This window comes from Oncorhynchus tshawytscha, linkage group LG31 (genome assembly GCF_018296145.1).
Source record: "Oncorhynchus tshawytscha isolate Ot180627B linkage group LG31, Otsh_v2.0, whole genome shotgun sequence".
Classification (NCBI taxonomy): Eukaryota; Metazoa; Chordata; class Actinopteri; order Salmoniformes; family Salmonidae; genus Oncorhynchus; species Oncorhynchus tshawytscha.
Genome location: NC_056459.1, coordinates 35549189 through 35564188, shown reverse-complemented (window position 1 = coordinate 35564188; position 15000 = coordinate 35549189). Strand labels below are relative to the sequence as shown.

The following is a 15000-nucleotide window of genomic DNA, read 5'->3' as shown; positions in this document are numbered from 1 at the left end:
TGCTGCTCCAGTTTCAACTGTTCTGCCTATGATTATTATTATTCGACCATGCTGGTCATTTATGAACATTTGAACATCTTGGCCATGTTCTGTTATAATCTCCACAAGGCACAGCCAGAAGAGGACTGGCCACCCCACATAGCCTGGTTCCTCTCTAGGTTTCTTCCTAGGTTTTGGCCTTTCTAGGGAGTTTTTCCTAGCCACTATATATATATATATATAAATACTTTTGATTTGATTTGAATTGGCGACAGATTTTTCATGTAAATATTCTAAAATCCGCATGAAGAAAAGATGCTTATGTTCCCACCAAACAGACGTGTTCCCACCAAACAGACGTGTTCCCACCAAACAGACGTGTTCCCACCAAACAGACGTGTTCCCACCAAACAGACGTGTTCCCACCAAACAGACGTGTTCCCACCAAACAGACGTGTTTCCACCAAACAGACGTGTTCCCACCAAACAGACGTGTTTCCACCAAACAGACGTGTTTCCACCAAACAGACGTGTTTCCACCAAACAGACGTGTTCCCACCAAATAGACGTGTTCCCACCAAATAGACGTGTTCCCACCAAATAGACGTGTTTCCACCAAACGTGACAAACAGACGTGTTTCCACCAAACAGACGTGTTTCCACCAAACAGACGTGTTCCCACCAAACAGACGTGTTCCCACCAAACAGACGTGTTCCCACCAAACAGACGTGTTCCCACCAAACAGACGTGTTCCCACCAAACAGACGTGTTCCCACCAAACAGACGTGTTCCCACCAAACAGACGTGTTCCCACCAAACAGACGTGTTCCCACCAAACAGACGTGTTCCCACCAAACAGACGTGTTCCCACCAAACAGACGTGTTCCCACCAAACAGACGTGTTCCCACCAAACAGACGTGTTCCCACCAAACAGACGTGTTCCCACCAAACAGACGTGTTTCCACCAAACAGACGTGTTCCCACCAAACAGACGTGTTCCCACCAAACAGACGTGTTTCCACCAAACAGACGTGTTCCCACCAAACAGACGTGTTCCCACCAAACAGACGTGTTCCCACCAAACAGACGTGTTCCCACCAAACAGACGTGTTCCCACCAAACAGACGTGTTCCCACCAAACAGACGTGTTCCCACCAAACAGACGTGTTCCCACCAAACAGACGTGTTCCCACCAAACAGACGTGTTCCCACCAAACAGACGTGTTCCCACCAAACAGACGTGTTCCCACCAAACAACGTGTTCCCACCAAACAGACGTGTTCCCACCAAACAGACGTGTTCCCACCAAACAGACGTGTTTCCACCAAACAGACGTGTTCCCACCAAACAGACGTGTTCCCACCAAACAGACGTGTTCCCACCAAACAGACGTGTTCCCACCAAACAGACGTGTTCCCACCAAACAGACGTGTTCCCACCAAACAGACGTGTTCCCACCAAACAGACGTGTTTCCACCAAACAGACGTGTTCCCACCAAACAGACGTGTTAACGGATAACAATCAGGGCGTGAAGACAAAAATGTACTTTTTTCACTTAAGTTTTCTTGTATCGAATACAAATCTAAAGTTCAATGTGTTTCCATCGCATTTTCAGCTCTACTGATAGTTGTATTATATACATAGTAAATGTGTGTTACATAGTAAATGTGCCCACACTGGTCTTGGCACGTGCTCTCTATTCGACAGCTCACAGATACAGTGAAGGTAGGCTAGTCTACATGACAAGGCTAGTCTACATGACAAGGCTAGTCTACATGACTAGGCTAGTCTGCAGGACTAGGCTAGTCTACATGACAAGGCTAGTCTACATGACAAGGCTAGTCTACAGGACTAGGCTAGTCTGCAGGACTAGGCTAGTCTACATGACTAGGCTAGTCTACATGACTAGGCTAGTCTACATGACAAGGCTAGTCTACATGACAAGGCTAGTCTACAGGACTAGGCTAGTCTGCAGGACTAGGCTAGTCTACAGGACTAGGCTACAGGACTAGGCTAGTCTACAGGACTAGGCTAGTCTACAGGACTAGGCTAGTCTACATGACTAGGCTAGTCTACATGACTAGGCTAGTCTACATGACAAGGCTAGTCTACATGACAAGGCTAGTCTACATGACTAGGCTAGTCTGCAGGACTAGGCTAGTCTACATGACAAGGCTAGTCTACATGACAAGGCTAGTCTACAGGACTAGGCTAGTCTGCAGGACTAGGCTAGTCTACATGACTAGGCTAGTCTACATGACTAGGCTAGTCTGCAGGACTAGGCTAGTCTGCAGGACTAGGCTACATGACTAGGCTAGTCTACATGACAAGGCTAGTCTACATGACTGGGCAGGTCTACATGACTAGGCTAGTCTACATGACTAGGCTAGTCTACATGACTAGGCTAGTCTACATTACTAGGCTAGTCTACATGACTAGGCTAGTCTACAGGACTAGGCTAGTCTACAGGACTAGGCTAGTCTACAGGACTAGGCTAGTCTACAGGACTAGGCTAGTCTACAGGACTAGGCTAGTCTACAGGACAAGGCTAGTCTACAGGACTAGGCTACAGGACTAGGCTAGTCTACAGGACTAGGCTAGTCTACAGGACTAGGCTAGTCTACATGACTAGGCTAGTCTACATGACTAGGCTAGTCTACATGACTAGGCTAGTCTACATGACTAGGTTAGTCTACATGACTAGGCTAGTCTACAGGCTAGTCTGACCTGCTTGGTTAAATAAAGGGACCCCTAAGCTACGCTGGCTAGCATTACCATACTGCAGCTAGCAATATGCTGGGTGATACACTTACCACAGTATGAAAGAGTCTGATTATTAGGTGTGCAACAGACCTACAGCTAACCCACACTGTGAAGCTATGTAGTTTATAGCTATGCAGCCACAGCATCTTTCTGCTATGCTGAGGTAATCTCTGACACTGGATGAAAGAAAATGAATAAATCAACACCCTTCTATGAGGCAGAGACAAAAGCATTTGAGAGATTACATTCAAAACAAAAAGGTCTACTATCAGTAGCCAAAGGTGTCAGGGTGATTTAAAATGCTTAGCTATTACATTTCCAATCTTCATCTGAAAAATCAATATCGTATTAGACCATCATCTTCACACCAATAGATTAATATCCCCTCATATTTACACAGGCGTTCAGACCGGGGGGGCGAGGAAAGATGCTAGCGAGAGATCAGGAAGAAAATAAATAGAATGCCTTCAAGGATATGAAAAGAGGGAGGAGAAGAGAGGTGAAAGAGAGGGAGGTGAAAAGAGAGGGAGGTGAAAAGAGAAAAGAGAGGGAGGTGAAAAGAGAGGGAGGTGAAAAAGAGAGGGAGGTGGAAAGAGAGGGAGGTGAAAAGAAGGGAGGTAAAAAGAGAGGGAGGTGAAAAGAGTGGGAGGTGAAAAGAGAGGGAGGTGAAAAGAGAGGGAGGTTAAAAGAGAGGGAGGTGAAAAGAGAGGGAGGTGAAAAGAGAGGGAGGTGAAAAGAGAGGGAGGTGAAAAGAGAGGGAGGTGAAAAGAAGGGGAGGTAAAAAGAGAGGGAGGTGAAAAGAGTGGGAGGTGAAAAGAGAGGGAGGTGAAAAGAGAGGGAGGTGAAAAGAGAGGGAGGTGAAAAGAGAGGGAGGTGAAAAGAGAGGGAGGTGAAAAGAGAGGGAGGAGAAGAGAGGGAGGTGAAAAGAGAGGGAGGTGAAAAGAGAGGGAGGTCCAAAAAGAGAGGGAGGAGAAGAGAGGGAGGTGAAAAGAGAGGGAGGTGAAAAGAGAGGGAGGTGAAAAGAGAGGGAGGTGAAAAGAGAGGGAGGTTAAAGAGAGGGAGGAGAAGAGAGGGAGGTGAAAAGAGAGGGAGGTGAAAAAGAGGGAGGTGAAAAGAGAGGGAGGTGAAAAGAGAGGGAGGTGAAAAGAGAGGGAGGTTAAAAGAGAGGGAGGAGAAGAGAGGGAGGTGAAAGAGAGGGAGGTGTCAAAAAGAGAGGGAGGTTAAAAGAGAGGGAGGTGAAAAGAGAGGGAGGTTAAAGAGAGGGAGGAGAAGAGAGGGAGGTTAAAAGAGAGGGAGGAGAAGAGAGGGAGGTGAAAAGAGAGGGAGGTGAAAAGAGAGGGAGGTTAAAAGAGAGGGAGGAGAAGAGAGGGAGGAGAAGAGAGGGAGGTGAAAAGAGAGGGAGGTGAAAAGAGAGGGAGGTAAAAACTGAGGGAGGTAAAAAGAGAGGGAGGTAAAAAGAGAGGGAGGAGAGTTAGGAGAGGGTAGAGGGGAGAGGAGAGAGAGGAGAGAGGAGAGAGAGGAGAGTTAGGAGATGGTAGAGGGGAGAGGAGAGAGAGAGGAGAGGAGAGAGAGAGGGAGGAGAGTTAGGAGATGGTAGAGGGGAGAGGAGAGAGAGAGGAGAGTTAGGAGATGGTAGAGGGGAGAGGAGAGAGAGGAGAGAGGAGAGAGAGGAGAGTTAGGAGATGGTAGAGGGGAGAGGAGAGAGAGAGGAGAGGGAGAGGAGAGGAGAGGGAGGAGATGGTAGAGGGGAGAGGAGAGAGAGAGGAGAGAGGAGAGAGAGGAGAGTTAGGAGATGGTAGAGGGGAGAGGAGAGAGAGGAGAGGAGAGAGAGGAGAGTTAGGAGATGGTAGAGGGGAGAGGAGAGAGAGGAGAGAGGAGAGAGAGGAGAGTTAGGAGATGGTAGAGGGGAGAGGAGAGAGAGGAGAGAGGAGAGAGAGGAGAGTTAGGAGATGGTAGAGGGGAGAGGAGAGAGAGGAGAGAGGGAGAGAGGAGAGTTAGGAGATGGTAGAGGGAGAGGAGAGAGAGGGAGAGAGAGAGAGAGGAGAGTTAGGAGATGGTAGAGGGGAGAGGAGAGAGAGAGGAGAGGAGAGGAGAGGGAGGAGAGTTAGGAGATGGTAGAGGGGAGAGGAGAGAGAGAGGAGAGTTAGGAGATGGTAGAGGGAGAGGAGAGAGAGGAGAGAGGAGAGAGAGGAGAGTTAGGAGATGGTAGAGGGGAGAGGGAGAGAGGAGAGAGGAGAGAGAGGAGAGTTAGGAGATGGTAGAGGGGAGAGGAGAGAGAGAGGAGAGAGGAGAGAGAGGAGAGGGAGAGAGAGGAGAGTTAGGAGATGGTAGAGGGGAGAGGAGAGAGAGGAGAGAGAGAGGAGAGAGGAGAGAGAGGAGAGTTAGGAGATGGTAGAGGGGAGAGGAGAGAGGAGAGAGAGAGAGAGAGAGGAGAGAGAGGAGAGTTAGGAGATGGTAGAGGGGAGAGGAGAGAGAGGAGAGAGAGAGGAGAGAGGAGAGAGAGGAGAGTTAGGAGATGGTTTGGGGGAGTTGGGAGAGAGAGAGGAGGAGAGGCGAGGGGATGGTAGAGGGGAGAGGAGAGAGAGGAGAGCGAGGAGATGGTAGAGGGGAGAGGAGAGAGAGGAGAGCGAGGAGATGGTAGAGGGGGAGGAGAGAGAGGAGAGCGAGGAGATGGTAGAGGGGAGAGAGAGAGAGAGGAGAGTTAGGAGATGGTAGAGGGGAGAGGAGAGAGAGGAGAGAGAGAGGAGAGAGGAGAGAGAGGAGAGTTAGGAGATGGTAGAGGGGAGAGGAGAGAGAGAGCAGAGAGGAGAGCGAGGAGATGGTAGAGGGGAGAGGAGAGAGAGAGGAGAGCGAGGAGATGGTAGAGGGGAGGAGAGAGAGAGGAGAGAGGAGAGAGAGGAGAGCGAGGAGATGGTAGAGGGGAGAGGAGAGAGAGAGGAGAGCGAGGAGATGGTAGAGGGGAGAGGAGAGAGAGAGGAGAGAGGAGAGAGAGGAGAGTTAGGAGATGGTAGATGGTAGAGGAGAGAGAGAGGAGAGAGGAGAGAGAGGAGAGCGAGGCCATAGAAAGGAGGAGATGGAGCAGTATTTCTTACCGGGCAGGTGAGGATAGAGAGGAACATCAGCGCTGGGAAAACAATTTTCATACTTGAGTAAAAAAAGAGACGCCTAAATAGAAAATGACTAGTAAAAGTGAAAGTCACCCAGTAAAATACTACTTGAGTAAAAGTCTAAAAGTATATGTTTTAAATATACTTAAGTATCAAAAGTAAAAGTATAAATCATTTCACATTTCTTATATAAAGCAAAACAGATGGCATAATGTTCTTGTTTGTTTAATTGTACGGATAGCCAAGGGCACACTCCAACAATCAGACAAATCATTTACAAACAAAGCATGTGTTTAGTGAGTCCTCCAGATCAGAGGCAGTAGAGATGTTCTCTGTTTAGTGAGTCCTCCAGATCAGAGGCAGTAGAGATGACCAGGGATGTTCTCTGTTTAGTGAGTCCTCCAGATCAGAGGCAGTAGGGATGACCAGGGATGTTCTCTGTTTAGTGAGTCCACCAGATCAGAGGCAGTAGGGATGACCAGGGATGTTCTCTGTTTAGTGAGTCCTCCAGATCAGAGGCAGTAGGGATGACCAGGGATGTTCTCTGTTTAGTGAGTCCTCCAGATCAGAGGCAGTAGGGATGACCAGGGATGTTCTCTGTTTAGTGAGTCCTCCAGATCAGAGGCAGTAGGGATGACCAGGGATGTTCTCTGTTTAGTGAGTCCTCCAGATCAGAGGCAGTAGGGATGACCAGGGATGTTCTCTGTTTAGTGAGTCCTCCAGATCAGAGGCAGTAGGGATGACCAGGGATGTTCTCTGTTTAGTGAGTCCTCCAGATCAGAGGCAGTAGGGATGACCAGGGATGTTCTCTGTTTAGTGAGTCCTCCAGATCAGAGGCAGTAGGGATGACCAGGGATGTTCTCTGTTTAGTGAGTCCTCCAGATCAGAGGCAGTAGGGATGACCAGGGATGTTCTCTGTTTAGTGAGTCCTCCAGATCAGAGGCAGTAGGGATGACCAGGGACATTCTCTGTTTAGTGAGTCCTCCAGATCAGAGGCAGTAGGGATGACCAGGGATGTTCTCTGTTTAGTGAGTCCTCCAGATCAGAGGCAGTAGAGATGTCCAGGGATGTTCTCTGTTTAGTGAGTCCTCCAGATCAGAGGCAGTAGAGATGTCCAGGGATGTTCTCTGTTTAGTGAGTCCTTCAGATCAGAGGCTAGAAGGGATGACCAGGGATGTTCTCTGTTTAGTGAGTCCTCCAGATCAGAGGCAGTAGGGATGACCAGGGATGTTCTCTGTTTAGTGAGTCCTCCAGAACAGAGGCAGTAGGGATGACCAGGGATGTTCTCTGTTTAGTGAGTCCTCCAGATCAGAGTCAGTAGGGATGACCAGGGATGTTCTCTTGATAAGTGTGTGAATTTGACTATTTTCCTGTCCTGCTAAGCATTCAAAATGTGATGAGTAGTTTTGGGTGTCAAGGAAAATGCACGGAGTAAAAAAAAAAATTTAAAAAATCATTTTCTTCAGTAATGTAGTGGGAAAAAAAGGTTGTCAAAAATATAAATAAAGTAATGTAAAGTACAGATACCGCAAGAAAACTACTTAAGTAGTACTTTCAAGTGTTTTTACGTAAGTTCTTTACACCAGTGGAGATCATCCGAGGTTGAGTACAAACAACAACCTCGTCCATTAGAGTAATGTATTGTGATGAACCTTGCTGGCTGAGCAACAGGATGCTCCGATCATCTCCACTGCCCCCAAAATGGCCGTCAACAACAACCCCATTTTTTGTTTTTACCGAAGTGAAACTGACCTTGCTGGTTGAGCAACAGGATGCCCTAAAATGGCTGCTAACAACTAAAAACAACAACATTACATACAATTCAAATGAAACCAAAGTGAAACTGACCTTGCTGGTTGAGCAACAGCGGCTTAGCTCCACTGATCCAAAATGGCCGCCAACAACTAAAATGCAGCAACATGAAACTGACCTTGCTGATTGAGCTGCAGAGTGCTCTTGCTCCACTGCGACAGCCCCACGATGGCCACCATCTTGGCTCCAAGGCTTGAGCGTCTCTTCTTGTTTCCGGCCAGCGTCCCCACCTCTCCCGGACGACCGCCACTCCCGGGACTCTTCTCCAGGCTGTACATGGCTCCCGAGATACTGGAGGACCGGACAACGTTCCCCACCACTGCCACCCTCATCCCGGAGAGACCGGACATGCCACCGTGGACCGGACTGGGCACCTCGACAGAGCTGCTAAGCATCATGGTTACTGAGCAGGAGGACAGTCGATGGGCTGGAGGGGGTAGAGAGAGGGGAGAGGGGTTAGATTGAGTTGTGAGAGAAGAAGAAGAGGGGTTAGATTGAGTTGGGAGAGAAGAAGAAGAGGGGTTAGATTGAGTTGGGAGAGAAGAAGAAGAGGGGTTAGATTGAGTTGGGAGAGAAGAAGAAGAAGGGTTAGATTAAGTTGGGAGAGAAGAAGAAGGGTCAGATTAAGTTGGGAGAGAAGAGGGAGAGGGGTTAGATTGAGTTGGGAGAGAAGAAGAAGGGTTAGATTGAGTTGGGAGAGAAGAAGAAGAAGGGTTAGATTAAGTTGGGAGAGAAGAAGAAGGGTCAGATTAAGTTGGGAGAGAAGAGGGAGAGGGGTTAGATTGAGTTGGGAGAGAAGAAGAAGAACTTTATTAATCCATTCGAGATTGACATTTGTCTTCTGCAGTACCCAACCCTGCCGATATACAAACACAGACACGTAAACACACATGAGGTTGGAGACCCATATGGAAAACTCATGTATTATAATATATATACACATATATACAGTACCAGTCAAAAGTTTGGACACACGTACTGATTCAAGTTTTTATTTATTTTATTTTACTATTTTCTACATTGCAGAATAGTATATGCGCTGCCTCAGATGACCTACACAATCACCTGACCTCAACCAAATTGAGATGGTTTGGGATGAGTTGGACCACAGAGTGGGGCGGCAGGGTAGCCTAGTGGTTAGAGTGTTGGACTAGTAACCGGAAGGTTCAAACCCCCGAGCTGACAAGGTACAAAATCTGTCGTTCTGCTCCTGAACAGGCAGTTAACCCACTGTTCCTAGGCCGTCATTGAAAATAAGAATTTGTTCTTAACTGACTTGCCTAGTTAAATAAAGGTAAAATAAAAATAAATAAAAAGAGTGAAGGAAAAGCAGCCAACAAGTGCTCAGCATATGTGGGAACTCCTTCAAGACTGTTGGAAAAGAATTCCAGGTGAAGCTGGTTGAGACAATGCCAAGAGTGTGTAAAGCTGTCATCAAGGCAAAGGGTGGCTACTTTGAAGAATCTCAAATATAACATATATTTTGATTTGTTTAACACGTTTTTTGGTTACTACATGATTCCATATGTGTTATTTCATAGTTTTGATGTCTTCACTATTATTCTACATTGTAGAAAATAGTCAAAATTAAGAAAAACCCTGGAATGAGTAGGTGTGTTCAAACTTTTGACTGGTAATGTGTATGAATTGCACATGTATGTAGAATACATGTATTTAGATATATTGTATGTGAGTAATACATGTATTTAGATATATTGTATGTGAGTAATACATGTATTTAGATATATTGTATGTGAGTAATACATGTATTTAGATATATTGTATGTGAGTAATACATGTATTTAGATATATTGTATGTGAGTAATACATGTATTTAGATATATTGTATGTGAGTAATACATGTATTTAGATATATTGTATGTGAGTAATACATGTATGTAAAATGCATGTATTTAGATATATTGTATGTGAGTAATACATGTATTTAGATATATTGTATGTGAGTAATACATGTATGTAAAATGCATACTAAAAAAACTATTCAATCCATTTTAGAATAAGGCTGTAAAGTAACAAAATGTGGAAAAAGTCAAGGGGTCTGAATACTTTCCAAAGGTGCTGTATGTGAGTAATACATGTATTTAGATATATTGTATGTGAGTAATACATGTATTTAGATATATTGTATGTGAGTAATACATGTATTTAGATATATTGTATGTGAGTAATACATGTATTTAGATATATTGTATGTGAGTAATACATGTATTTAGATATATTGTATGTGAGTAATACATGTATTTAGATATATTGTATGTGAGTAATACATGTATTTAGATATATTGTATGTGAGTAATACATGTATTTAGATATATTGTATGTGAGTAATACATGTATTTAGATATATTGTATGTGAGTAATACATGTATTTAGATATATTGTATGTGAGTAATACATGTATTTAGATATATTGTATGTGAGTAATACATGTATTTAGATATATTGTATGTGAGTAATACATGTATTTAGATATATTGTATGTAAGTAATACATGTATTTAGATATATTTCTGTATGTATTTGAACAATTTGCTCCCGAGTGGCGCAGCGATCTAAGGCACTGCATCTTAGTGCAAGAGGTGACACTACAGTCCCTGGTTCGAATCCAGGCTGTATCACATCTGGCCGTGATTGGAAGTCTCATAGGGCAAGGCGCACATTTGGCCCAGTGTCGTCAGGGTTTGGACAGGGTAGGCCGTCATTGTAAATAAGAATTTGTTCTTATTAACTGACTTGCCTATTTAGATAAATATATATACACATATATATCAATATATCAGGCTTTGGTATGGGGAGGCTGGAGCAGAGGGGAGAGGTTAGGTGTTGGCCCTCAGTTGGTATTTCAGCAGGTGATATTTCAGCAGGTGATATTTCAGCAGGTGATATTTCAGCCGTTCATATTTCAGCAGGCGATATTTCAGCCGTTCATATTTCAGCAGGTGGTATTTCAGCAGGTGGTATTTCAGCAGGTGGTATTTCAGCAGGTGGTATTTCAGCAGGTGGTATTTCAGCAGGTGGTATTTCAGCAGGTGGTATTTCAGCAGTTCATATTTCAGCAGGTGATATTTCAGCAGGTGGTATTTCAGCAGGTGGTATTTCAGCAGGTGGTATTTCAGCAGGTGATATTTCAGCAGGTGGTATTTCAGCAGGTGGTATTTCAGCAGGTGGTATTTCAGCAGGTGGTATTTATTTCAGCAGGTGGTATTTCAGCAGGTGGTATTTCAGCAGGTGGTATTTCAGCAGGTGATATTTCAGCAGGTGGTATTTCAGCAGGTGGTATTTCAGCAGGTGGTATTTCAGCAGGTGGTATTTCAGCAGGTGATATTTCAGCAGTTGTGTAATTGGAAAGGCGAGGGGGTAATATTTGAAGGATAAGGTGGTTTTACAAAGTCAACAAGACTACATTTATTTATTATGTTTGCTGTCATCAGAAATCATTTCCCTACGTCATCAATAATGTCCCAAACAAACAAACATGGACAGACACACAGAGAATATCAATGCAAACTGTTCATATTAGTTAGTGTAGGCACTGAGAGAACACACACACACCCACACATCAGACTGGAGGTTTTTGAAATGTCAGGTCTGCTGCTGTGGGGTGACCCTGTTGGCTGGTATTTGTCTTCAGTGTTATTTTGAATATGTTTTGTCAGTTTGACCTTAAGAACTGACAGATGATAACCTATAGAGCCAACTGGCACAGTAGGGGGAAGTCCTAGCCTAGGACAAACACACGCGCACGCACACACAAGCACACACACACACATGCCCACAGATCAAAACTGTATAGGGTGTCGGCCGCATTCTCGCAGTAACTTTTGAAGATTTTTTTCATATTGTGGTGGTCGCCTGCGAAGTTATTTCCGTGGATCACAACAAGCTAAATTAAGACGACACGAGCTGAATGAAATGTAAAAAGGCTTTGAAAATATAAAAGCAGTGCTCCGTTGACATTTCAGAGAGAAAAGTTTGTTTTTCTGAGTAATCTTCAAAAAAAATAACAGGAATTTAGGGGATTCAATTAGATTTATTTCCTAGACATTTTGTGAAAGAAAGTTATAGAAAACACTTTGCTGAAGCACCTTTGGCTGTCATTACCGTAAACCCTTACCGTAAACCCTTACTGTAAACCCTTACTGTAAAACCATTACCGTAAACCCTTACTGTAAAACCTTACTGTAAAACCATTACCGTAAACCCTTACTGTAAACACTTACTGTAAAACCATTACCGTAAACCCTTACTGTAAACCCTTACTGTAAAACCATTACTGTAAACCCTTACTGTAAAACCATTACTGTAAACCCTTACTGTAAAACCATTACTGTAAACCCATACTGTAAACCCTTACTGTAAACACTTACTGTAAAACCTTACTGTAAACCATTACTGTAAACCCTTACTGTAAACCCTTACTGTAAACCCTTACTGTAAACCCATTATCGTAAACCCTTACTGTAAACCCTTACTGTAAAACCATTACTGTAAACCCTTACTGTAAACCCTTACTGTAAACCCTTACTGTAAAACCCTTACTGTAAACCATTACTGTAAACCATTACTGTAAACCCATACTGTAAACCCATACTGTAAACCATTACTGTAAACCATTACTGTAAACCCATACTGTAAACCCATTACTGTAAACCATTACTGTAAACCATTACTGTAAACCCATACTGTAAACCCATACTGTAAACCCATACTGTAAATCCTTACTGTAAAACCTTACTGTAAAACCATTTTCAATAAGATTCTACCAACTTCTCATAGGGCAACATACACTGAGTTTAGAAAACATTAAAGACACCCGCCGTTTGAATGAAAGACTGACCAGCTAAATCCAGGTGAAAGGTATTGGAGGCTGTGAATTTTTTCAGCTTTTTGTTAAAAATCGCACAAAATTTCAACGTCCTGCTACTCATGCCAGGAATATAGTATATACATATGATTAGTATGTGTGGATAGAAAACACTCTGAAGTTTCAAAAACTGGTTAAATCATGTCTGTGACTATAACAGAACGTGTTTAGTAGGCAAAATCCCAAGGAAAACTGTTCACAAAAAAAAAAATATATATCCCTCCGCCAGTCTCTGTATTGTCTATGGCAAGGGAAAATAGATAGGGCCCAGTTTACAGTTCCTACAGCTTCCACACGATGTCGCCAGTCTTGGCAATTGGGTTGAAGTTAATCTTTGGTGAAATGAGAAATAGGCACTTCCTGTCATTGAGTACACAGGAGGAAGTTTTGAAAGAGAGAATATGGACCATGATTTCAAGACTTGCTGCTATTGAATACAGATCGATTTGATCGATTATTAACGTTTACTAATACCTAAAGTTGGATTACAAAAGTAGTTTGAAGTGTTTTGTCAAAGTTTATAGGCAACTTTTTTAATTTAAAAAAATGACGTTGCGTTTTGGAAAGCAGTTTTTTCCTGGATCAGACGGGCTTCATAAATGGACATTTTGGGTATACATGGACGGATTTAGTGCCAACAAAGAAGCTCGTCAAAGGTAATGAATGTTTTATATTTTATTTCTGCGTTTTGTGTAGCGCCGGCTACGCTAATTCTTTTGTTTACGTCCCCTTTAGGTATTTCGGGGGGTTGCATGCTATCAGATAATAGCTTCTCATGCTTTCGCCGAAAAGCATTTAAAAAATCTGACATGTTGGCTAGATTCACAACGAGTGTAGCTTTAATTGAGTACCCTGAATGTGTGTTTTAATGAAAGTTTGAGTTGTATCGAGTACTATTAGTTGTCACTCTGAAATTTCCGCTGATGTTGATCCCTGTAAAGGGACAGCAGCCATAAAAGGTTTTAACTTCTTGGATATAGGGGGCGCTATTTTAATTTTTGGATGAAAAACGTTCCTGTTTTATTTTGTCACGAAAAGATGCTCGACTATGCATATAATTGACAGCTTTGGAAAGAAAACACTCTGACGTTTCCAAAACTGCAAAGATATTATCTGTGAGTGCCACAGAACTGATGTTACAGAAAAAACCCAGATAAAAATCCAATCAGGAAGTGCCGCATTTTTTAAAACCGCCTCATGCCAATGACTCCTTATATGGCTGTGAAAGAGCTAGGAGTCAGCTTACGTTTTCCACGTTTTCCCCAAGGTGTCTGCAGCATTGTGACGTATTTGTAGGCATAGCATTGGAAGATTGACCATAAGAGACTACATCTACCAGGTGGTCGCTTGGTGTCCTCCGTCGCAATTATTGCGTAATCTCCAGCTGCAGTATTTTTCTGTTTGCTTCTGATGAGAAGCCAACTGCCACCACTGATAGATTATCTAATAGATATGTGAAAAACACCTTGAGGATTGATTCTAAACAACGTTTGCCATGTTTCTGTCGATATTATGGAGCTAATTTGGAAAAAAGTTTGGCGTTGTAAGTGACTGCATTTTCCGGTCTTTTTCTTAGCAAAACGTGATGAACAAAATGGAGCTGTTTCGTCTACACAAATAATCTTTTTGGAAAACATTAACATTTGCTATCTAACTAAGAGTCTCGTCATTGAAAACATCCGAAGTTCTTCAAAGGTAAATGATTTTATTTGAATGCTTTTCTTGTTTTTGTGAAAATGTTGCCTGCTGAATGCTAGGCTTAATGCTATGCTAGGCTATCAATACTCTTACACAAATGCTTGTGTAGCTTTGGTTAAAGCATATTTTGAAAATCTGAGATGACAGTGTTGTTAACAAAAGGCTAAGCTTGTGTTTCAATATATTTATTTCATTTCATTTGTGATTTTCATGAATAGGAAACGTTGCGTTATGGTAATGAGCTTGAGGCTATGGTTACGCTCCCAGATACGGGATTGCTCGACGCTAGAGGTTAAGGTGTCCCTGAAGGTTGGTATACTCAGTGTTTATCTTACCTCTATATTGTTACATTTCCTCTGGATTCTAGAAGAAAGATGACGAGCTCAACGGTGAGCCTGTCAGTAAAACATTCATTCTCGCACAGCATCCAGCCTAGCTGACGCAATGCAATTTTCATGATATTTTTTGTCAACTTTTTTTTCTCCTCAGGCCTCCATGGTTTGAGTGGTATCTTCATGCGGTCCTTTTCTCACCCCGGGATTTACAGTATTAGCGGTTTAGAACTGGTGGGCACCAAAAAACTCAAAACATTGGGTGTTTGTTTACCAGAAGTAATAAGGAACTGGCAAGGAGTCCTGCTAGCTAAATATGCTAACGAGCGCAAACGAAAATCAACTAGTTATACAAAGACAAGCAGTCCAGCTCATGGAGAAATATCCTGCTGCGTTTTGAAAACACAGATCTAAAAGGCTTT

At 43.4% G+C, this 15000-nt stretch overlaps 1 protein-coding gene across 1 annotated transcript in view; it reads right to left on the bottom strand.

Moving 5' to 3' along the window:
- Positions 1-15000, bottom strand: part of LOC112229183 (regulating synaptic membrane exocytosis protein 3-like) — a 110204-nt gene that overhangs the window by 68284 nt on the left and 26920 nt on the right. The window contains exon 2 of the mRNA XM_042310286.1: positions 7783-8091. Within this exon, the coding sequence (XP_042166220.1) occupies positions 7783-8062 (280 nt within the window). The 5' untranslated portion in view covers positions 8063-8091. The remainder of the gene's footprint in view (positions 1-7782; positions 8092-15000) is intronic.